Here is a 23667-nt window from a genome sequence, read left to right as displayed (position 1 = left end):
AATTCAACTTGAGTAAAAGTACAAAAGTATTGGTATCAAAATGTACTTAAAGTACCAAAAGTATACTCATTATGCAGAATGTACATTTTTCAAATGTATAAAATGTATAAAAAATATTTTGAGCTAGATCGGCTATTTTCAAATCCCCAAAATGTATATAGGGCTGAAGTGGTTAATGTATGTTTTGTAATGATAATTTTTCAAGTTTTCAAATAATTGTAGTGGAGTAGTACACATTTGCCTTTGAGATGTAGTGGAGTTCAACGTTAGTAGAAGTAGAAGTACTGAATATTGGAAATACTTCAGTAAAGTATTAATACCTCTAAATTGTACTTAAGTACAGTACTTGAGTACATGTACTTAATTACTTTCCACCACTGGTAATTACACACTTATTACACCGAAACCAACGCTACCAACAAGTGGCATCATGCGCAAACGTTACGCCAGTGTGAACCTCATGAACAGCCAGGTTGCGTTTTAAAGCCAGTGGAATTTTCCACAGTGACGCAGATAAGAATCAACGTCCGCCTCGAGGTGACTTCATCATTTCCACGACGAACACAGACATAAGAACACGTACGCCTCGCATCTTGAAGAACGTTTCGCTGTGAAACCTAACGACTTAAACCGTTCAGTTTAATCTTCTTTCGATCGCGCTTGTTCTGGCATACATTCCTCTTTCAGAAGAACTCCAATATTCCAGCTGAATCAACGTTGGTTGTTTTTGTTACACTGGTAAGTAACGACGTTATTACGGTTGTAACGACGTTATTACGGTTGTAATGCAGTTATTATATGAAATAGGCAGTGGTTAATGTATATGCTAATCTATATCTGGTTGATTTGTAGTTATCGTATTACGTACGGTTTTCTGGTGAATAATGCAGTGTTTATACATTCGATTCGTCGAACGTTTTTGAGGCCTAGTGCTACTTCCTCATCCAGACACACCACCTCGTCGTGGAAATTTCCATTCCAGTCTGAACCAGTTTCAGCAGCTGTAGTTACACTAAGCTGCCGTGGGGGCAGCATTGTTTATGTAAGAGCAGCCGTTATCTTATGCCGGCTTTTATACTTATATAGAAGAATATCACTTAAGTAAAATGTCACTTTAAAAAGAAAATACCAAATGCCTCGATATTATGGAGATTACTATTTATCTTGCTCTCTCTCTCCCTTAACCTGTTGTGAGCTTGTAGATCGGCTATTTTCAAATGGCCGAAAGTCCGAAACGTATAACGGGCTGAAGTAGTTAATGCATATTTTATAATAATCATCAAAATATACAAAGTAACTAAAGTTTTCAAATAATCCTAGTGAAGTAAAAGTATAATATTTGCCTCTGAGATGCAGTGCAGTAAAAATACTGAAAATATTCCAGTAAAGTAAAATGAGTAAATGTACTTAGTTACTTTACACCACTGTCTGCATTTAACACAGCTTTATGTTGTAACGGTAATCTGAAATTCTAATGTGATTTTCTTTCCCCCCCTTTAGTTGACCAAGATGACGACTGACATGGCCCATGCTCGTCTGACCGACGGCATCAAGGTGATCTTTGACCAGGACTCTCGGTCCAGCTTCCAGGACACCCAGTCCCAGTCCAGCATCGCCGGCCGCAGCCGCTCTCGCTCCAGAAGCAGCGGCCGTTCCTCCGGCTCCGGGGGCAGAACTCGCTCCTCCCGCCGGGCCCACAGGAGGCACCGCCACAGGTCTTCATCCTCTTCGTCTTCCTCGGCCGGCAGCAGCTCTCGCGCCGCCGATCGTCCCAGGTCCCGCTCTCACCCGCGCTGCCATAGGCCGGCTGACCGATGCCGCTGTGACGACCACTACAGGTCAGTGTTCATTTCGTTGATATGATATGCCAGGGACCCCCATAAGAGCAGATTTTTTTATGGCTCTAGCAGTGATTCTCAACAATTTAAATTTCAAGGACCCCCAGTATGACATGCATTAGGGCTACGGACTCCCATTTAATGGCATTTCTATCTCTTGGACCTCAATTTATATTGTAAAATCAATGTTATTTTAACTCTGAGAGTGTATAAATGGAACCAAATGGACCCTAACGGGTCCATTTGGTTCCATTTGTACACTCTCAGAGTTACAGACCCATAAGGGTCCATTTGGTTCCTAATCTATCATTTAGCTGGAACTCCCTCAAGGATCCCTGGGGGTCCCCGGACCCCACTTTGAGAACCAATCATTTAGTCGACTAAAATCTTATGGTATTTATTTAGTAGTCTAAAACTAGACTAAAAGTAAAACATTTCAGATGACCAAAATGTGACAAACTAAATGGAATTATATTCAAAAGACTGACTAAAGCTAAATGGAATTTTATTCAAAAGACTACGACTGAAACTAAAATAAAACATCTGCTCAATCAACACTACTACAGGTCCAGCCGACGACATGCTGGACACCGGCGCTCTCCGCCACGTCATTACAGGGCCTCACAGGACCGGTCCACGCGCAGGTCCGGCAGCCAGGAGAGACGACACAACAGGAGGGTTGTGGAAGTGGGAAGCTACAGGGTCAAGATTTCCTCATCATCTGCTTCCAGAAACAGCCGCTCCAGATCCAGGTCTCCTTCAGGCCGCTCCGTCAGCTTGAGTGTAGATGGTAAGAACTGATGGGATTAATCATTATTCACAGTGTCACTGACTGACCTCCAGTCTGTTGACTGTCACGATTAAAGAATTAAAAGCCCTTAGGGCATGTGGTGACTACATTTTTAACGTTTAAAAAAAAAAATCTTTCTTCAGCAAAGAGAGAACTCCTCAGAACTGCGGCAGCCAACGCTGTAAAGATCCTTGGGGTGGAGAAGGTGGAGCTCCCAGAGAGTGTCAAACCCATACTGGAGGAGCAGGACTCCCGATCGTCCTCACCAGAACCTGAGGAACGGGTGAGACCAGAGCCTGTCCATGAAAGGAGTCAGTCACAGGTGGGTGTCATTAGAGTCATGGAACATTAACGCACCATACAGTTACACCAGGTCTTCTTCTAATCATAAAATGCATTATTTTTTTTTAAGGATTGGAAGTAAGTACATTTTTCTTTGGGGGGAGTTTACTTACACCATCAGATTATAGTGAAGTGATTTCAGGAAGTACATTTTTGTTTTGGGGGAGTTTACTTGCATCATCAAGATTAAAGTGAATTCAGGAACAACATAGTTGTTTCTGAAATCCAGTTTTTCCTTATGAGAAAGATTTCCATTATTAAAGAAACAGGCCTTAAACTCTTACTTTAACAGGGTATTTTCTAAACTTTATATATTTTAGTATAAGCTATAAGTATAAGCTAGTACAAGGTGTTTTCTAACTTGAAAAAAATAATAATTTTGTAATTGGTTTGTTTTACACAACCATAACACTCGGTAGCACTTTGAGAATTACTTTGAATGAAAAGTACATTAAAATGTCCATTTAATCAAAGTGGCTCCCAGCTGTCTAGGACTATTCTAGAAACTGAAGCACAACACAATCTAGGTCACATAACCCTGCTGTCTGTAACTGTCTGCTGATATCAGCCTCTTGATAAGGTCTTGCGTTCTGTATTCATGTGCTTGTGTTGAGTGAACCCTTGGACCCCCTGAGGGAACACATGCTCTGTTTTGTATCTATATCTTGTCTTCTTAGATCTCTCATCGGCACCTGGGATTAGGAGAATAAGAGTGCAGTCATGTGACATGGGTGAAGCCATTGTTTGCGTGAAAGGTCAATTTGATGAATCTTGTCAATGTTCACAATGCCTTTTAGTTTTCACGAGGTAGATTGCTTTTCAAACACTAGAACATTCATCTCAAAACATTCTCACTCAGTTTTAATGTCAAACATTTCTTGTTATCAATGCTATAGTATATATTCATCATTATAGAAGTAGGCCACATGTTTGCCATTCATATATTCTGTATCACATTGGTAACACACCTCACATGGTCCCTTGACATGCATAGACATAATTGAGAAATTTGACCAATAGGAAAATGTATGTGTGCTTGCCGTAATGCCGTTGCAATGGGTCGTTGTTATTTAGCAGAATCTTCCACTCGCTGAAGGATCGCAGCCGCAGGCGTGTGGACTGCATTATAGTGACTGAGAGCTAAAACCGATGAAGAAGTCCCTCTCTCCGTCCGTATGCCAAAGATAGGTTGGTACACAAGGCGTGTGCTGCTGAAAACCTGCGTCAACATCATGCTGGTACTCAGAGAAGAGATCATTTTTATTTTCATACTTTTGGTGGTTCCAAAGTTGTACCCCTCTCTCATGTACTCGTATGAGTGGGGGTTTTTAGGCATGAGAGCTGCAGTTTGTGGAAGCTAACACTTGTAGAAAGCTATGGATTGCCCTATACCTACTTTTCTCATTAATCTAACCATGCTTCACAAACTGCTAAAGCTCAGTCCGTCTCGAGTTTTCTGCTCTTCTAACTGGTTCTGGTTGCTGTCTTTTTGAAACAGAGCAGTGACGAGTCTGACGAGGACGATGCCAGCCCAAGACTGTCCCCAAAACGGAGGATCATCTCTTTCAGCATTCATGTGAGTACCATTGCTGTGGAAGACACATTCATAATGTTGGCAAACGGACACATTTTATTAAATGCTTGATTCTCATACGTTTTCTCCCTCTTTTTTCCCCTCAGAACTCTGTCGCTAAGCCGACCGTGGCTCCAAATTGCCCAAAGGTAACGTCCAGAATGGACATTATGGACGTCGGAAGCAGGAAGCCTTACGGCGGCTGGGTTCAAGTCAGAACGACGGGCAAAATCTCTCTGTCACACAAACGCACACTCACTACATCAAGATAGTGTGGCAAGAGGCTAAATGTTCTGCAGTTCAATAGCGCCTTTATCCAAAGCGCTTTACAGTGTGCGTTCCATTCGCACACACAGACACACGCCGACAGGCTGCTCATCGGGGCCAACCTGCTCATCGGGACCAAACCTGCACATCTGGAGCAGTTGGAGGTTAAGTTTGGGCTTCTGTGAAGGGGTTTAAGGACACTTCAACACGAAGCCAGGAGGAGCCGGGTATCGAACGCTCAGGCAACCACTCTTACCTCCTGAACCACTGCCTAGATCACATGGACACTAAATATTGTAATATAGCTTGTATATACATATACCAGAGTCAGGAGGATTATCTGAAGTCAGGGTAGGTGTTTTTTTTCAGATGTAAAAGACTTAAGTGAGAAGATGACTTGAAGGTTTTGCTCAGGTGGGATGTTTTTTTTTATTTCCCCTCTTTGTACATGTTCCTGAGATTTTAATAAAAGTTATTTATATGATGCTTGTTTCTGTCTAATTTGCAACCTGCTGAACAAACATACTCAGGAGAATTGTTGGCATAATGCAATGTATGTTAAAATTCCAACATCATATTTATTACATCGTCACCTTGCTAAACTAATGGCATAGTCATTTTTTTAGGAAAATTATATTTTTGCCTAAATCAGCTCCTCATGACACTGGCCACCTATGGTAAAATCGCCCATCTCCTAATTAAAAAGGATCATGCTGTTCACTCCCCTTTTAGTATAATGGCCTAACTCCCTAGTGTGACTTAGGCCAAAAAAAAGCCTATTTTGGCCTAAGTCACATGGTTTTGTGACTTAGGTCAAATTATTTACTGATATAGGCCATTTTGTAATTTTTTTTTGGCCTAAGTCTGATTTAATCCTATTTAAATCTCTTATGTTACATAACTGACAGACAGTGTTATTTATATTTAAAGTCATAATTTGTTATAAACATTTTGAGTGAAATCATTAAGAAGTTTTGGATCAGTTTGTTGAAAATGACAGGCCATTAGTTTAGCAAGGCGACGGACATTGTAATGTATATTATGTGCTCAATCAATGCAGTTAACTCAACTCAAACGATTTTTTTTTTCAAATCCGATTTTCTAGTAATAGTATGAAAACCTGATTGCAATTTCACACATGAAATTAATCTATAATTGAGTTGGCTCAGCTATGTACACTACAGCTATATTTGGCAAGATTGTAAGACAAACCCTCTCACCAAACCCCCCTGCCAAGTCGGAGAATAAAATTGAACAAAAAAAAAACTTACACTATTTATGGGCTGATATCAGCCATATGTTCCTGGGCAAATGGAATGTTACTAATTATACAAACTTAATAAACAAGGATAAGAGCCAATATACTCCATACATGTAACCACAGAGTGGATAATACATTCACATGCTATAACAATGAGCTGCCTTCTCCACAGTGACCACATGGTGTCATCATTGTATCAAAGTTCGGTTTTATCACACATAGCTATTGCAACATTGCAGGCAATGATTCTCATGCATAGCACTTCCTCATTGTGTATAAAATGTAATTAAAAAAATAAAATTAAGTACAGAGAATCAACAATGGTCTAGTATTTTCTAGGTGTAGTGAGTAAAATGTTTCACATATGATGGCATGCCCAAAATAGCAACACATCACAGGCGGGAGGAAATAGCCAAAAAGTAATTAAAAAAAGCTTTCACTATCCTGTTAAACCATCACATGATATACAAAGAATAAAATAGGGCTCATGTGATCAATAACTATAAGATAGCTGGTCCCATATTTGTTCGCAATATTTGGCAATATTGTAGCTTTATTTCTCAATCTATCTCAATAGCTATGCAGCTGCACTTAAAATACTCATTATTTGTCAATTTTTCCTTTCTCCTCATGATTGCAATAGTATTATTCACTAACCAGGGGGTCTGTATCCAACACAACCGTCCCGTCCCAAGAACCATAACCAACGTTTGTGTCTCCCCACCCAAACCCAACACAAATATGCACCCACACCTAACATTATCTACATACACTTTCACACAAATGCTCTCCAACTGAGGGTAATAGTGTTGAGAACAAATGAAGGGACATGAAAAGTCAATGTCAGTCTAATTATCATCATATTTTAAATGCCTTAACGTAAAGATGAATTCTAAATAATACAAATAGTCGAACAGCTCTTGTTAATACTCATGAGGGGTACTGCCGTAGAGCAATTAAAAGTTTCCCCACCTCCAATCCAATCACACAATAAAATCCAGTTTAATTTAACTGAGTTTACTAATGGAACCAAACGGACCCTGGGCCTGTCCCACATGATTATGTCATCATGACAACCTCAAACCCCGCAACAGTGGTGCAACAAGGTTTCTCGTGTTCTGTGGTTTTAAACGAAGCTATTTACTCCACTCCTTGTATCATGTTTCATGCTGGTTAACAAACACACCATACATCATCCAGGATTCAGACACGCACTAGTCGCACTAACTCTTCATGCAGCCAGTGGGTCGGCAGGTGCACTGAAAACTGCCTTTGTTCTGAGAGTAAACTCAGACGAAAGCCAAGCGTCTGCCAACAGAGGAGACTACGATTCTTTGAACATGTTTCTTCCTGAGTCACCTGATATAACCTGATAGGTGCCATCAAGGCTGCTTCTGGTACTCTTCACCAACGTTAATTTTGACACCTTCTTGGCCTCCGGCACAAAATGCTTATGATTGATTGTGCTCGATTGATTTGCGTCGCTCCGATGACTAATAAATTATACTGATCCCAAGATGTTTGAGTGTGATACTTAAATGCCATGTCACAGGGAAAAGTATCAAATGACACCGTTTCAAAACACGTGCCAGACTTTGCGTCTCCAAGATGTAAATCACATACACAATTAATCAGCTTGATTGATGAGACTAGTATAGCCACTTTTACCGAAATGACAATGTAGTTGCTTTCATATCCATCTATAACTACTGTAAAATAACTCAAACACTTCCCAGCACTGTCTTAAAGCACTATTTCCTCATAGTAGTTCCATCAGAACAGCCAGGAGACAGACAGGTCCATCTCATCACCCTCAACGAGACAAATATGTAATATATACTATGACAAATGGGAGTGCAGAAATTATTTTCTTGTTCAAATTGCTTTCATAAGCATTCATTAGTGCATCCCCAGCAGGCTTTGGGGCAGGCGTAATGTAATCAGTCACACCTCGGGCCACAAATTCTCACTCTGGAGTCTTGCCTCTACATGGTGCGATAGCATTTGCCTCCCATGTGTAATTTTATCAGAAGGGGGATGAGTGTGCGCGCAGCCCCTAAAAAAAGGACAGTTCTGGAAATAACGCACAAGGATTCCATTGTTTAAAGACACAAAACGTCTTTTCAGATTGACTTGAGAAAAATGCAACAAGTCGCCCCTCAGAGGCAAACTTTATTTGATGTTTCATTCTCTCTTTATGCCATGGAGACCATCTATTTGAGCTCATCACATGAATTGTATTTTAAAATCAAAGGGCCTGACCTTTACAATTTAACAACAATAATTGTGTCTATCAAAGGAAGAAGTTGCAAGTTGACACGTTCTTATCAAATCATCATTATTTTTCTTTAAGGTGCAACATGACTGAAACCCAGTAATCTGGTTAACTGATCAGTTTCTCATCACCTTTATTGAATAAAAAAAAGCTCTTTCATGTGTATTTTAAACGAGGCAAACAGTAGCAAGCAACTACAGTAGAAACACTTTGTGGTGAACAGTACCAGGCGCCCTATAGGGACAAGATTGAGTGTTCTGGATCTTCTAATAATGAAAGCCAACATGCCAAAGCCCCCAGGCTCATAAGATAAAACTACAAAAGCAAACAATCATGAACCTGAAAAGTTAATCCACTCATCTGCCAACAGTGCCAGAGAAGAATCATATATCAAAGGCATTATTTGATACGCCACCCCTCCACCATATCAGGAAAACATAAACAACTTCTGTCACCACTAGCCTTTGAAGTTAAACTGTCCCAGCTTATTCCCATATTCCATGAGGCTTATCCATAACACATTCTTTAATCTAGAGACAAACATAACGGGTCTAATTCAAATTAGGACACCATCATTCAGTTTGCACATTCCACAGACCATAATGTTTTTTGTTGGTGTGGCAGATCCCCACGCCCACGTTATGAGAAAAGGTGTGTATGCCACTCCATCCTGCAGAGGGCACCATATTGCTGTAGTATGGACAGCTAGCAGTACTGTAAGCGAATATAAAAAGATGGCATGGGAATCTGTTGTCTCTCTCTTTGATCTGTCTCAGGTCACAAGCCTCCCCTGCTCATGTAGCAGCTTGGGGCATGTTGGCTGAAGACAGATGCGGGCGATAACAAATAAATTGAATTGCTTAATTGTTGTGCCTTATCTCCGCATGCATCTACACTAATCCATTCTTCAGTTGGTATTTTCTGCTCAACATGCCGCATGCCCTAGAGGTTAATGATAGCTGTGTGTTTTATTCTCACGCTTAGTGTGTCGGTCGGCCGCACGCAGCGATCCCACAGCAACGTCAATAAGTCTGCAAGATAACCGCATTGGTTAAAGTGGTTTTATTTGAGAGAGGGGGGGGAGGGTTTCTTGGACTCATATCAAGGATGTTGGGGTGACTGCCGTTTTGTACACAAATCTTGGGACATTAAGTAAGGGCCACCAATCTATGGACATCTTCAAACAGCTCTGCACACACAAACGCTAACCTCTGCATTGATGAAAATGACCAGAAAAAAACATTAAAATATAGAAAATACAATTTAACCACTTGAAGCCTGGCGCCGTATTTTGTCATTATTTTTTTTGGGGGGGGGGGGGTTGAAAAAACACGCTGAGCTTGCAGATCTATTTTCAAAAATCTTTTGAAAATGTTTGAAAATAGGGCTTAAGTGGTTAAAGATAACTACCTCATAATAAGTCCTTGATATTTCAGTATCAGTCAGTTGTTACTCTATCAAGCACCAAAATGAGGAACTGTATACTTAAAAAAGAGAGAAGAAAAAAGAAAAGCATGTCTACATAAAATCCGATGTTTCTCCAATTTTAGAGGCACTGAATTGACTAGAGCGTGCTCCAGAACAGTGGTTCTCAACCTTTTCAGGCCACGACCCCCCAAAATAATATTTGAACTGGGGACCCCCCCACCCTGACAAGCACGTAGAATTGTAGGAGTCGAGGCATTACATTTAGTTTGACTCTGTTCCACAGATAAATATTGTGAAAATAGAGCTTGTAGAGCTTGATCAGCTATTTCCAAAAATGTTGCCTCTGCTCTTTCTTATATTATTTGAAAATTTGGCCAATGTTTGACCAGTTTTTATAGTATAGTTTGTTATACTTTTGATGTAGTAATGGTATTTTTTCTTTTAGGTATTAAAAAGGCTTAAATTGGTAATTTTACTGTCATCTAGGGAGCCCCCCAAAATCATGGGGGGACCCCCCCTGGGAGTCCCGACCCACAGGTTGAGAACCACTGCTCTAGAACACATGACTTGAGTTGCAACACGCTCTAGTCATGTACATAGAACACATGACTACAACTACAGTAGCATGCTCTAGTCATGCACGCATAATACATAACCCTAACCCATGTACATAGAATGCATGACTAGAGCAATGGCCAATACGTTCAATGCCTCCAAACTTTCTAAATTGAGACAAAACATACAATTTACATTGAGAGTGTCCATTGAGACTGCCGGTCCCACTAGACAGCTGTGCCTCTTTCCAGGTTCTGTTTGATCTCTGCGGTGTATTTGCCATAGAAGCGCTCCGCTTTCTTGTTGAACTTGGCGTTCCTCTCGTTGATGTAGTCGATGTCTGAGTCGTCGTTGTAGGCCCTGCGTCGGCTATACTTGGCGCGCTTCTCAATCCTGCAAATGGCGAACAAAGAGGGAGGATTTTACAAAACGATAAGCCTAGTGGCTCATCCAATCAAAATACTTCACCATCAGCACAGGCAATAACTTTGTGGTAGTCATTTTAATTGGAAAAACAGGCGTGGCAATGGAAAGAAAAAAAACCTAATGGGGAAACTAACAGCAGAATGAACACACACAGAGGAAAATAGTTAATTTGTGAGCTCCCAGTCTCAATTCACTGTGTCTTCAAAGCAGTGTTGTGCGTCATACCCTGGCAGCAGCAGAAGCCTTTACTAATATCCTACAGTCACATCTCAACATACAACTTAAGACTGTCTTAAATATAACAAATCTCATAGAAAGGCAAGGGAAATTAAAGGTGTAATTAATTAAACCCACGATAAATACTTCTATACAATCGCTGCTTGCTTTTCTTTTACTATGGTATAATGATTTTCAAACCATCTACCACACATTTTGACTCCGCTAGTGTCCTTGTGCCACTGATAACCAGTGTTTTCGCTTATCTTGAATTACTGTATACATTGTCTTTCCTTTCCTTGTTGGGAAGCTGTCGATGACCGGGAGGTGTTCCCTTTGATCATGTTCTTGCTTTATCTTTATACACTTTTCAATTTATTTTATGAATGTTGTGGCTGAGCTGTTTTGTTGTTTTATAATTTGTTTATATGTCTGTATTTTGTATGTCCATTGAAAATAAAGCATCCCATTGCTTCATTACTCAATGAAGCATCCCATTAAGACAGTAGAGAGAAAAAAAGTGTTCTAGCACCAATAGATGCTAGTGGATCCATCATCATCTAGTTCCATCTGGGCTTCCATACCGGGGGCATAATTAGTGGGATCAGATAGGCCTTGTTGTCGCCAAGTGCACAAAATGTCTGCCTGTCACTGTCTGTGGTCCAGACTCTACTGTACCATTAATGGAACTCATGTAGGACTGGGATGAATCGAACGGGAGGTGGTGAGAGAAGAAGATCTATCTCCCTCTATGTCTCTTGTTGTGTGTGTTGAGCTATACTTACTGTTTCTCTACGTCCTCCACCATGCGGTCGATGCCCTCCTTGGTGGGAACGTGACTGCCGTGGATCAAGCTGTTGGATGTGGGGTGGAAGTCTTCCCCACTGTGGCGTTTCAAAAGAAATTAGAGGCATCAATAAATCACCGGTTCGATTACCATTATTCACATTTAGCCGGACATCCGATCCCGTCACTGTGCCCACGGTCATTGTGACGAAGAGAGGCAGGATTATGTGGCTTTCACAGTTCTACGTATGGCATCCATTAAATGCTCAAAACCTGCGGGCTCAAAACCCGTCTTTGGCTGATGTGAGCAAACCCGCTGTAACTATGACCATCTTTACTCATCTGAGCGCATGCCTTGCATTAACGCTCTGAAAAACATTAAATGATTTGGGGGAATGGGAGAGGGGGCAACTATGTCAAAACCAAGCCACGGGCAGGGGATGGGGCAAACCACTAAAAACACATAGGGAATGCTTTGTGCGCATGTGATGGGCGATTACAGCAAGCCAACGCTCACAGCTCATTTGACTCAATTAAAAATGTCACGGTAATATGCTTTATGGCACCAATGTCTACACAGATCATCTTTAAAAGGCCTCTTTGCGGAGGATTCACAAGTTTCTACAAATGCCCACAGGGGAACATTAGTTCCTCCTATTTAGTTAAGTTTTGTGACCCGGCTAAAGAGAATATCAAAGAGAGGGTGATACTGTTACTGTACAGTCATGGAAGAGGGGACAGTCTTTGTATTGGGGGCAGGAGGGGCTCATCGCTTACCACTCTTCTCTCTGCTTCTCGTACCCATCCATGTCTGGTTTAATCTGCTTGGTGAGTCTCTGGTACTGTCGCAGCTGGGCCTCGGCGTAACCTGCAACCCAGCGGAGGACAGAGGTTATAATTAGCGGAACAAACAGCAAGCAGACACAAGGCTCTGCCATGCAACCTGCGTCTGGTTAGGAAAGGATGAAGAGGCACCCCATCACCCCTCTCTTCAAGCCGCTCTGGTGATAATTTTCCCCCCAGAGGGTTAAATTCACAGAGGGGTTTTGATTCAACAGATGGCAGCCATATTTAGGGAAACGCTGCAATCCTTTTTTTTCAGCAGATTAAATTGGCGGTGGTTGAAAATGATTAATATCCCTAGGGCTTCTTACACGCAACCAGTATTCTTCTGTGCATGGCTGCTTTTGTAGGAAAGTGACGGTACCATCTCTCCACTGTGTACTGCCATGGCAGGCCTTCAAGCGCCCTATTAACCAATCAGGTACCAAGGCATAGCATAATCCAATCACTTTACACCACTCGTTTCCTCAAAACTAAATTGTATTAGATTACAGTTTGCTAAACTGAAGGACTGAACTTCTAAAGCATTACAGCGGTGTTATCCATGCCCGAAATAGAGGAGTCCTGATCTAATAGTGATTTGTCCAAACCGTTATTTCCTGTTGTGTCTACACAATTGTGTAAAAAGGATTTCAGAAGTCCATACCAACGGTGCATGGAAAATCTCATTGAACGGCAAAAAAGGTGATTATAGAGTTTCCCAAACAGTGGGTCGCGACCCATTTGTGGGTCACGAGTGAATATCCCTTTATTTTTTTGTTTGCTAAATGTTTTCATTAATTATTATTTTAAAATATTCGCAATGCGGCGCTTCACGGTGCGTTGTGAGCTTGTAGATCTGCTATTTTCACTAGTTTTGGTCCCGGGAAAACGTCAGATTTCTTTTTTGGGTCTTGAGCGAAAATGTTTGGGAACCACTGCTAAATAGAACCATCGATCACATAAGGTGATGACCGGAACATGACACCATCAGTGTGGGTGAACAAGTCATCATTTTATGTTTTTTATGTTTATAAAATAATTATAATAGAATAAGCCATAACTATGTCAACCACAACGATGGTCTGGCTACGAGACACAGAATACTAGATATTACTGCTGACAATTTTCCAAAGCATTCGGTTTCAGGAAGCCATTGGTTTACATCATTTCAGTAAGTTGTGTAAAACAAATTATAGATCCACTCATGTGTAAGCTTTTTAGTTTATTGTAAGGCTGTGCAATTAATCAAACTTTCGATTCAATTACAATTTTGGCTTCCAATGATTATGACAAGATAATCCAGAATTCAGATGAAACGATTATTGTTTCAATGGCACATATTTTTTCGTAATGACCCTATTGGCACTCGTGTGGTCTATAAATCCAGCACACCCCTTTCCTTTAAAGCGGTGTGCGTTCGGCCCTCCATAAAATGCCAGTCAGGCACTCCTGTTCCTAACACAGGCCATACTATACAGTGAGCATAAACAAATTATTAAAAGTTGAAAGCTTCACGCCTCAAATATTAGTTTGCTGTGTTTTTGGGGCCATTGTTTTTTATCTCGGCCCTGCTGATGCGGCTCTACTTTGAACGTTACATTTACAACACGCAGTAAAGAAGATTTTCAAAGTCAAGAAGAACCTGCTTTATTAGGATAAAAAAAATCATCTAGTCACTAGATTCTAGTGATTGTTTTTACAGACGGAACATATTTAAGTTCTTACTCTCCTGAATAAGAACTAAGCCTGCTGCCACTGCACAGACTAAACTGAACTGTGTTTTTAACTGTCTTTTGCATGTGTATGGAAGCAGTACAGTAAGTAACTAAATGGGTCTGTGTGTGCTGTAACACCCAAGGAGCTGTTTGTGCCCCTAATTAATTTGATAATCTCACAATGGTTATCATTTTTGCCATAATCGTGCAGCTCTAGCTCGAGCCAAGATGATGGAAAGAGAGCCTTTGGTCAGACACGGTGGTTTCTGCACCACAAGGCAATCTGACCAATTTGTTTAATCATCTGAAATTCAAATACAAAGTGGTCTATGACCAAACAATAAAGTAGCAAAAAACTGAGAAAAGCTCAAGATAATCCACTAAAGACCCTTGTTTATTTCATTGATGTTTCCAGAGTCAATGAGTAATTGTATTAAATAATCGTGATCTCAATATTGTGATTACGATTTTTGCCATCATCAAGCAGGCAAGTATATTTTGATGCCAATACTTGTGCTTTTACTAAAGTACATTTTGATTACAGGACTTTTACTTTAAAAAGTAAAACAGGGTATTTCTACATTGCAGTATTGATACTTTTACATAAGTAAAACAAAAATGATAGTGCTTTTCCAACCACTGAATACCACTGGTGGTACGGTACGGTACACTGATCCACTGCATTGTCCTCTTTATAGAAGACACCAGCATGACGCTCACCTGAGAATCCAGGGTCAGGGTTCCTCTTCTTCTTCTTCCTCTCCCACCGTTCAGCATCTTCAGCGCTGATCTCCAGCAGCTTCACTCTGTCGTAGTTCTCGCCGTTAGCTGCACAGTCCTAAATACACAGAAAGGGCGTCTAAAAGTTTACACGTGTCTGTGTATTTTCTTTTTTATTATTTAGTCGTTCTCCCAATGTTTTCAGTTGTTGTGCCAATTCCCAATATCCCCGCACACTAGTGTAGTGAAAGCAAGTTCAAACGGGAGGACGTAGCACAAGTGAAAATAGTAAAATACACCCAATTCCTCAATGTTCAACACCCCAGCTGACAGGCAACATGTAAGAGTTGCTAGTGCAGCGTCAAAGACCGCTCGACGTCTCGGGTGTCCGTATCACCCGGCTAAGCCACTAGTCTCTTCTGCACCCATAACACAAGTCCATGTGTGACCCCGGTCACACCAGATAACCGACTTGACTTGTAGTTAATTACAGTACTACGACACATTAACCCTTTAAGACCTGAGGCCGATTCTACAAATGTCTTCTAAATCCCAACAGTAAACTGAATGGTTCTATATCAGTGGTGCTCAAACGTTGTCAAGGACCCCCAAAATTATATGCATTTGGCCACAGACACCCATCTCAAAACATTTTGTTCCAGGGACCCCCAGAAGCAAAGATTTGTGTTAAAAGTGTTCGCTTTAAAATAATATATATTCAAAGATTTTCACACATCAAGTTTTTACAAGCTCGTAGCGCGGCACTCGGTGCCGTGCTATGAGCTTGTATATCTGCTATTTTTGAATCGCCAAAGTGTAAAATAATGTTTTTTAGCTCGAATCAAAGAGTGACACAGATGCGTTCCAGGTCTTAAAGGGTTATGTGACAGAAAGTAAGGCATAAAAAAACAGTGATCATAGTGTATTTTTGACGCCACATTTCAAGGTGGTTAACTCTGTGTACTTTTTGATGAGGATCTCACAGTCAGAATGTGCATATATCAGCACTAGAGAGATCTGAAACAGTGTGGTAATATACTGCACATATGGTTTTTTGAAAAAACAAACACTGGAGACATATGTGCCCTGCTTTTCCACACACTGTCTGAAAGGGGAGATTCTAATAAAGCAAGTATTGTTGTATTTGACAGATAGTTCAACTGTCACCAGATGAGAAAAGGCATCAAAGTTTTTGATGCAACAGTTAGAAGAAGGAGTTGGACACAGTGCTCATTCAAAGCAGCTCACATGGTTTACATTTGACATGTTTTCCATTTCCTCCTCAGTTATTTATTAAATCACTTTTATGCTAAAACATCATGACAACCTTAAGACCAAGTAGGAAAAAAGTTTCTACAAGTTATGACAAACCCAAGAATTTGTCTTATTGTAAATCCAATGTTAACATAAACAAATTTGTTTTGAGTTTAGTAGAGCTGGTCCGCCATTTTAGTGCTCATGGACTAGCAGACTTCTATAAATATATCAGTTAAAACAACAAAACCACTAAATTAACATTTTCCATCATTGAAGTATCATCTATTAGCGTGATACTTCAATGATTCAAAGTTTACCTGGTATCCTAGTTTCCTTGAGGCACTACATTGCACTCTATTTATGTGACTATACCATGTTGTTTTATGACTAGTGTCTCACACTTGTAAATCGCTCTGGGCAAGAACCTCGGCTAATTACCTAAATTGTATGCTCTCTGTTTTTTTGTACTTGTATCTACTTGTACATGTAATATTGATAACAATAATTAATTTAGATAAGGACCCCATGGAACACTCATGGATTCCCACAATGAGAACTACTGGCCAAGAAAACGTAAGTAACACAGAGTTGCCTTATACATTTATTTAGCAGGGGCAATACACCTTAGAGCCCGATCGATGCCAGATTCCTGGGTCCGATGCCGACGATTACCCATGTCTTGACCAATGTGTTGTCAAATGTGCAAAATTTCATATCAGTTTGAAAAACTTGGAATTGATTAAAGTTTCTATTTGAGAACATTTAACTTATTCGCAAGGAAATGCATAAACACAATAAGCTTGACGTTTTGAGCTTGTAGATCTGCAATTTCCGAAATCTTCAGAAAACATTTGAAATATTTCTCCTATAATAACAAGCCCAAAATAGGGATGGCAGGTTTGAAGTGGTGAACAATCAGCTGCATAATTACTGATACCGATGGTGCCCAAAAAGTCCAATAATGGCCGAATATATTAGCCAAACCAATAATAATAAGATCCGGAATATCGGTCTGGCTCGAATACACATTAATTCATCACTATTGATGTAAATGTTCCAGATGGGAATGACCTGATGACGAACCTCGGTATCGGCTTGTTGACTGCCATCAGTGTATGGGAAAATAAGATGACAATCATGAATGCCAGTGGCCTATTTCTGTTGTCTCGTAAATCTATATGACTGAATTTGTGCTTATTCAAAGATAGTGTGATGAAGGACTTAAATCATTTAAAACAGTTATTTTTTATAATGAAGATTTATTTGTTAACCTGGCAAAAAAGGGTGAATGAATTAAAAACAAAACAATCAGCCATCGGCCAAATTGTTATTTTAAACATTGGTATCGGCCCAGAATTTCCCAATCATTGCGTTGCAGATTAAAAGAGCATTATGTCACTTTTTTTTAAATAAAATGTAATTTGCTCCAATCTGTATAACTTATACAATTGGGGTGGTTGTATTTTGTCTCACTGCTCTTCTATTGAGACATTTAGTCTCATGTCTCACCTAGACACAGGATCTGACGCTAATTTTGACCTGAAGGTCAAGATTAAATTTATCCCCTGAGCAAGCAGGCAGGCTCTATTAAGGGCAGGTACACACTGCAGGACCTTAAAGTGGTCGGGGGGTCATCTGATCGTTAAGCATAACACACTGCAGGAGTTTATTTCTTGAAATCGGCTGTCATAATATCGTTGTGGTCTTCCCAACACGATTGATCCCCGACAAGGGCTGACACACTGTAGGATAGTTCACTAGGATGCTATCTCCAGAGTCAGACCCAATACATACATTTGTGTTTATTCCAATTCATTTTAATCGACGTATCCCGTGATATGCCTCTCTCCCTCTCCCTCTCCCCCCGGCCCTCTCTCTCTCCCCCCTCTCTCGCTCTCTCACTCGTTAAGAGCGCAGAAGCGGTCAGTGCCATGTCTGCTTATTATAAGCGACTTTGGGATTGTATTTCTGTAAAGTTGCTTGAAAGTGTAGTTGTTTTTTTTGGCCTTGTTTCCTAATGTTGTTTGAACCAGTTGTTCTCAAACATTTTCATGGCAAGGACCCCCAAATTAATAATAATAATTAATTGTCCACAGAGGCGCAGACATCCCCCTCCTGAAAACATGTTGTGCCATAGACCCCCATTCAAGATCTGTGTGGATTTTGTAAATATTCCACCCCCCCCCCCAAAAAAATGTCTTCTTTAAAAATAGCCTATCTACAACGTGAGCTTGTAGATCGTCTATTTTCAAGTATCCAATGTATTTGTATATAGGCTTAAAGTGCTCATAGTCGCTTTTGTTGGGCTTGTTTTCACAAACCTAGTTGCTTATTTCTCTCGCAAAATCTGGCAACACAGACAACGACACACACACACACACACACACACACACACACGCTCACACACAGAGAGAGAGAGCTCTCGCTCTCGCTCTCTGTCTCTCTCTGTCTCTCTCTCTCTGTACAATTCCTCTAAAATAAACAGCCCACCAGGCTCGCTCACTTTCTCATTTTGTTTTATAATGTTAACTTATTACAGGACTGGACGGTAATATTGCGGTAGGGACTGTTTGTTGTGGTCAGGTCCAGCGACGCTCCCCTAATAGCCACGGTGGCTGTAATGTGCTCTCATTGGCTGTAGCGTGCATCTCCTTGCAAGGTGCTCGCAGCCCCGTTCATAGTGTATGATATTGTCTGTTGTCCTGTCCCAGACAGAGATGAATATCTAACAATTTAGATATCTGAAAACGGTCGGAAAGCCGTCGCAGAGCGGAGAATCGCGGCCACATCGGGTCGCAGAGCCTTTCACACACACAGAGCATTATCTCGCCGATCAAAGGCCGATCTGCGTCAGGTCGGGAGGTTTTGTCGGCGAGCGCCAAAAAATGTCGGCGACAGCAATATCGGACCTAATGTCTTGCAATGTGTACCTGCCTTAACTCAATGGTAAAATAAATCAGCCCCGAACTGGGTTGAAATCTAGGTAGAAGAGGAAAGTTACATAATGCAGTCTCAACAAGGCAAATTTTCATCTGCTATCCCTGGACATTAATTTAAAAAGAATATCAAAAATGTTATACTAGAGAAGAAACAGGAAAAAAACAAAATAAGCACCTTTTTCTTTTCATCCACAGCGAGTTCCCACTCCAGTCGAGCCTTCTTCGCCTCCCAGTTGGCCGGAAGTTTCAGTCTCTTGTCCTCCTCTGCGACCTCCTGGTGATTCAGCTTGCGTGCTTCATTCTACAATTAAAAAAAACGACAGAGAGGACACACAACAGATAATAAATGGTAAGTATTCCTCCTTTGTTGAAAACAGTGCTCTGGTGCATTTTAATTAACTTGGATTCTAACCAGTGAATTCAAGTCTGTCCACTTTTGCACATGGACTACTGGGGGGCAGACTGAACCATGACAGAAACCTGTCACGGATAACTACTGTAACCATTTCATTGTTGATAGATTGTGACTATACTTATCAATGTTCATATATTCAAGGCTGGCTGACACTGTAAAAATATAAGTATATCAGTCTTATATCCACTGCTGATAGTGTGTTTGAATGTATATTCCTGAGATAGATTTATTCACATTCAAACGGCCATAGCTCTGGAATGGAGGATTTTGACATTTTTTTCCCTCTAATGAACCGATATCCGTGAGGAAGGAGGTCACAGAGAATATTCCATGATTTTTCTAAAGGTACAGTAAAATCGCTGTTTTTCGCTGGCAAGGGGGGCAGTGAACAGAGGAATTACTTAATTCCGTGGCAGTGAATGAGTTAAGTCAGTTAACTGCATCTATCCTGTGTTCCATGCTTACTTCTGTTGCTGCTACAACACCTGAATTTCATTGAGAAGGTACATCTATCTACACCATGTTGCTTACCACTGAGGTCTAATCTAAAATCCTCAGTAATAAAACAATGGTAAAATGAGTTTGTATCAGTGATACATCTGGAGAGGCTGTGTTGCAACAAACAAGACTGTTTAACAACATTCATGAGTACATCTGGGGTCCTATCACAGGTCATCTTGACTCTGCTGTGTGACTGCTCTGCTTTGTATAGGCCAAAAAAAACATATAGGTAGATGCTGGCAGTCGGATAAAATAAAGACATAAGACTCACTCGTTTGAAGTGCAGCTCGCGAAATTTTCTGAGTCTTGCTTCTCTCTTCTCAGACGCCAGACTTCCTGTCGGTTCCTCATCAGCAACAGAGACAGACTCCTGAGTACAACATAAAGTTATCATAAGTAAATGTACTTATTAGTCAGTGTATAACAGCAGTAATTCTCAAACCTTTTCAAGTCAAGGACCCCCAAATTGACATGTATTTGGCCGCGGACACCCCATCTGAAAAGGTTGTGTGCCAGAGAACCCCCAAGTATTTTTTTGATTTATGTTAAAAAAATAAAATCATAATTGTTCAAAGTTTTCCAAACATTTTCGATATTTAAAAACAAAAAACTTCAAAAATAGCACAAAGTAGCGATCTGCAAGCTTGTAGATCTGCTATTTTAGATTAGCCAACATATAAATGAATAGTGGTTAAAATGATTTTGTTCACTTTTGCTGGGGACCCCCTGGAACTTTTATGAAGCCAAGTATCTTGGCTGGCAAAATTATATCTTTTCATAATGTTCTTTTAATTATGTTTTGGGGGGATAAAATAATAAAACTAATATTCCATGACCCAGTGAGAGGCGAAACATAAATCCCACAATGTCTCAACACAACAGTGGTGGAAAGTAACTGAGTAAATATACTTAAGTACTGTACTTTTTTTAAGCTACTTTTACTTTACTGGAAGTATTTCCAAATGTCAATACTTTTACTACTACTCCACTACATCTCAAGAGTCAAATATTATACTTTTTACTCCACTACAACTTTAGTTACTTTGTAGATTTTGATTATTATTACAAAACATACATTAACCACTTCAACCCTATATAAACTTTGGCTATTTTCAAAAGATTTTTATACATTTGAAACCTATAAAATTGAAAAACATGACTGCATAATGGGTACATAAAGTATATTTTGATGCCAATAGTTTTGTACTTATACTCAAGTAAATTGTGAATTCTGGACGTTTACTTTACTAGTATTTTTACTATTATTTCTACATTGCAGTATTGGTACTTTTATTTAAGCACACAATGTGAGTACTTAAACCACCACTGCAAAATAAACACATAATGGCGTGTAATCATAACTACCCAAAGTTAGCATCTAACAACAAGCTACACACCAGTCACTAGTTTACATGTAGCTACGTTAGCTTAGCACAATAATAAACAAACACGAGTCACGACAAGAACTACAACTACAATCGGTGTTTCCCTCAGCTATACGAAACGGTTTCTGCCATACGAGTCATATTTGGTGAGGACAAGTTTCCAATACCCCCAAATAAGTGGATTTATTCCTACTTTACGAATCGTTAAAATGTACGCACCTCAACGCAGGACGCCATTGTTGACGAATGACAACTGTTGCCAGATTTTGCGAGAGAAATAAGCAACCCAGGTCTATGAAAACAAGCCCAAAAGAAGCAACTAGGCTAATTGAAAATAGCCAATCTACAAGTACAAGCTCACAACGCGTCACCTTGTGAGCTTGTAGATCTGCTATTCAAAAAAAAATCTTGTAGAAAATGTAAAATTGTGGACAACATATTTTAATCAACACAAATTACTAATACAAATTAATTTAGGGGTCATTGACGTGCAAATACGTGGTTTAAACAACAGAAGGAAACAAGCCCAAGTAAGCAACTGCACTTTAGAAACTATCCCAAAAAACAGGAACCCGCAATTAACTAGTAATTATTTACAAGCTTACCTTACAGAAAAACAAGCCTAAAGTCGCTTATAATAAGCGGACATGGCAACGCTAGCGGAAGTTCAAGCAATGACGAGCGTCATCTACTTCTTCTTCTTGAGGGCCTACTGGCGACTGGCAAACCAGCTTAGAGGTATTTTACCGCCCCTATCTGGACTGGGGAGTGGAACAGGAGATCCTTATTTCATGCAGAGAGAGAAAAAAAGGGGACCCCATGCACGTGCCCTGTGGATGCATGGGGACATTGACATCCTGGAAGAGACCACTCTCACATCATGATAGGAATGTTTCATCTTATCATAAAGGCGATCGCTCAAATAACTTTGTATTCATTTGCAGCGACCCTTCCCTCCGAGGGGACAAGTGGACCCAAAAGATGCAAACCATTTACGTCAGGGGTCTTCAACGTTTTCAGGCCAAGGACCCCTTAGCTGAGAGAGAGATGAAGCAGGGACCGCCTCTATATTGTATAAAATTGTGTTTCAGATAAACTTTTGCTGCTCTTTTTTCCCTCTACACCTATAACTCTTTGCCAAAAATAGCCGATCTACAAGCTCACAACGCCTCGCAGCGCGAGGTGTTGTGAGCTTGTAGATCTGCTATTTTTGGCTAAAGTCCTCCTCGGAAAAGGGATGCTAGGGTTAAGTGCTTAAAGGGGAAATCCACCCATTTTCAATATTTAACTATGTCATTAATATAGCATAAAGGAGTTGTGTGGAAATAAGAAAAACGTTCCCCCCTTTCTGTGTTGCCTTGAACTGGAGGATTGATTGTGGGTTTAACATTGCAAATTACAACATGATGAGTCATCACGTTGTAATTTACAATGTTAAACTCACAATCAATCCTCCAGTTCAAGGCAAAAAGAAAAGGGGGGAACTTTTTTCTTATTTCCACACAACTCCTTTATGCTATATTAATGACATAGTTAAATATTGAAAATGGGTGGATTTCCCCTTTAATGTAAAAAAAAAAATCATATCACACAGAGATTCGGACCCCCTGTAGTAACTCTGAGGACCCCCTAGGGGTCCCGGACCCCCTGTTGAAGACCCCTGATTTAGGTATTCAGGCCTGTACAGTTCTCTTGGTGTACGTCATGCACTTGTGGAGAATAATGTAATGTGTGTGGACCCCAGTTAGAGTAGCTGCTATACCTACAAACAGTAGTAGCTAGTGGTGATCTGAATAAACAATGGTGAAAGAAGACCATCCTCATCTGACCATAACACTGTTTTCCACATCTATGTGCCTATATGTTTTTTTTTACACAACTGAACTCTCTTCTGAGGAGTTTACATTACAACTCTACTATCATAACGTCCCTCTGAATGTAGCTGTCCATGGCCTGTATTCTTGCTGACACAGTCTGATGATCACATCCTGCATTGACGTTCTCAGTCACATGAGGAAGAGTTGCTCTTCTGTATTTCCTTACATATCACACTATTAATGCACGAGCGTCAGGGTCATTGAATGTGGGTTTCGACCACAATTTCCGACCCTGTTTACTGATGTCTTTCCCATGGATCTCAATGCAGATGTTAC

General features: G+C 40.4%; 2 protein-coding genes and 1 long non-coding RNA gene across 8 annotated transcripts in view; 1 reads left to right on the top strand and 2 right to left on the bottom strand.

Moving 5' to 3' along the window:
* Window positions 1–23667, bottom strand: part of LOC311035924 — a 176266-nt gene that overhangs the window by 5798 nt on the left and 146801 nt on the right. The gene's annotated exons all lie outside the window — the stretch shown is intronic.
* Window positions 521–5294, top strand: rsrp1 (arginine/serine-rich protein 1). Of its 6 annotated transcripts, XR_014599780.1 has the most exons (8): window positions 521–738; window positions 1501–1838; window positions 2405–2628; window positions 2772–2950; window positions 3648–3777; window positions 4048–4158; window positions 4469–4546; window positions 4651–4705. XR_014599780.1 is itself a non-coding variant. In XM_084044241.1 (6 exons), exons 2-6 carry the CDS (start codon window positions 1510–1512, stop codon window positions 4813–4815), a joined length of 975 nt encoding a protein of 324 aa, XP_083900367.1. In that variant the 5' UTR covers window positions 521–738; window positions 1501–1509; the 3' UTR covers window positions 4816–5294. The 6 variants fall into 6 exon arrangements, 1 of the variants encoding a protein (XP_083900367.1); XR_014599777.1 differs by having other exon boundaries at window positions 4048–4546; window positions 4651–4721; XR_014599778.1 differs by having other exon boundaries at window positions 4045–4546; window positions 4651–4721.
* Window positions 8463–21768, bottom strand: syf2 (SYF2 pre-mRNA-splicing factor). The gene is made up of 7 exons (XM_084044242.1): window positions 21734–21768; window positions 20401–20499; window positions 19389–19514; window positions 15018–15135; window positions 12535–12625; window positions 11757–11855; window positions 8463–10722 (listed from the first exon to the last, which is right to left on the bottom strand). Exons 1-7 carry the CDS (start codon window positions 21749–21751, stop codon window positions 10557–10559), a joined length of 717 nt encoding a protein of 238 aa, XP_083900368.1. The 5' UTR covers window positions 21752–21768; the 3' UTR covers window positions 8463–10556.

Source organism: Gymnoscopelus microlampas (genome assembly GCF_963454915.1).
Source record: "Gymnoscopelus microlampas genome assembly, chromosome: 20".
Taxonomy (NCBI): Eukaryota; Metazoa; Chordata; class Actinopteri; order Myctophiformes; family Myctophidae; genus Gymnoscopelus; species Gymnoscopelus microlampas.
Note: the sequence above shows the minus strand (reverse complement) of the source record. Positions and strands in the feature narration are given on the sequence as shown.

Excerpts from the sequence above, each read along its gene's own strand:
- rsrp1 (XM_084044241.1), top strand. The coding sequence starts at position 1,510 with ATGACGACTGACATGGCCCATGCTCGTCTGACCGACGGCATCAAGGTG. Across the intron at positions 2,629-2,771 it reads CGTCAGCTTGAGTGTAGATG|CAAAGAGAGAACTCCTCAGA; the intron begins GTAAGAACTGAT and ends ATCTTTCTTCAG. Across the intron at positions 2,951-4,468 it reads ATGAAAGGAGTCAGTCACAG|AGCAGTGACGAGTCTGACGA; the intron begins GTGGGTGTCATT and ends TTTTTGAAACAG.
- syf2 (XM_084044242.1), bottom strand. Across the intron at positions 12,626-15,017 it reads CCCTGACCCTGGATTCTCAG|GTTACGCCGAGGCCCAGCTG; the intron begins GTGAGCGTCATG and ends GCTGGGTTGCAG. Across the intron at positions 11,856-12,534 it reads GAGAAGCAGAGAGAAGAGTG|TGGGGAAGACTTCCACCCCA; the intron begins GTAAGCGATGAG and ends GAAACGCCACAG.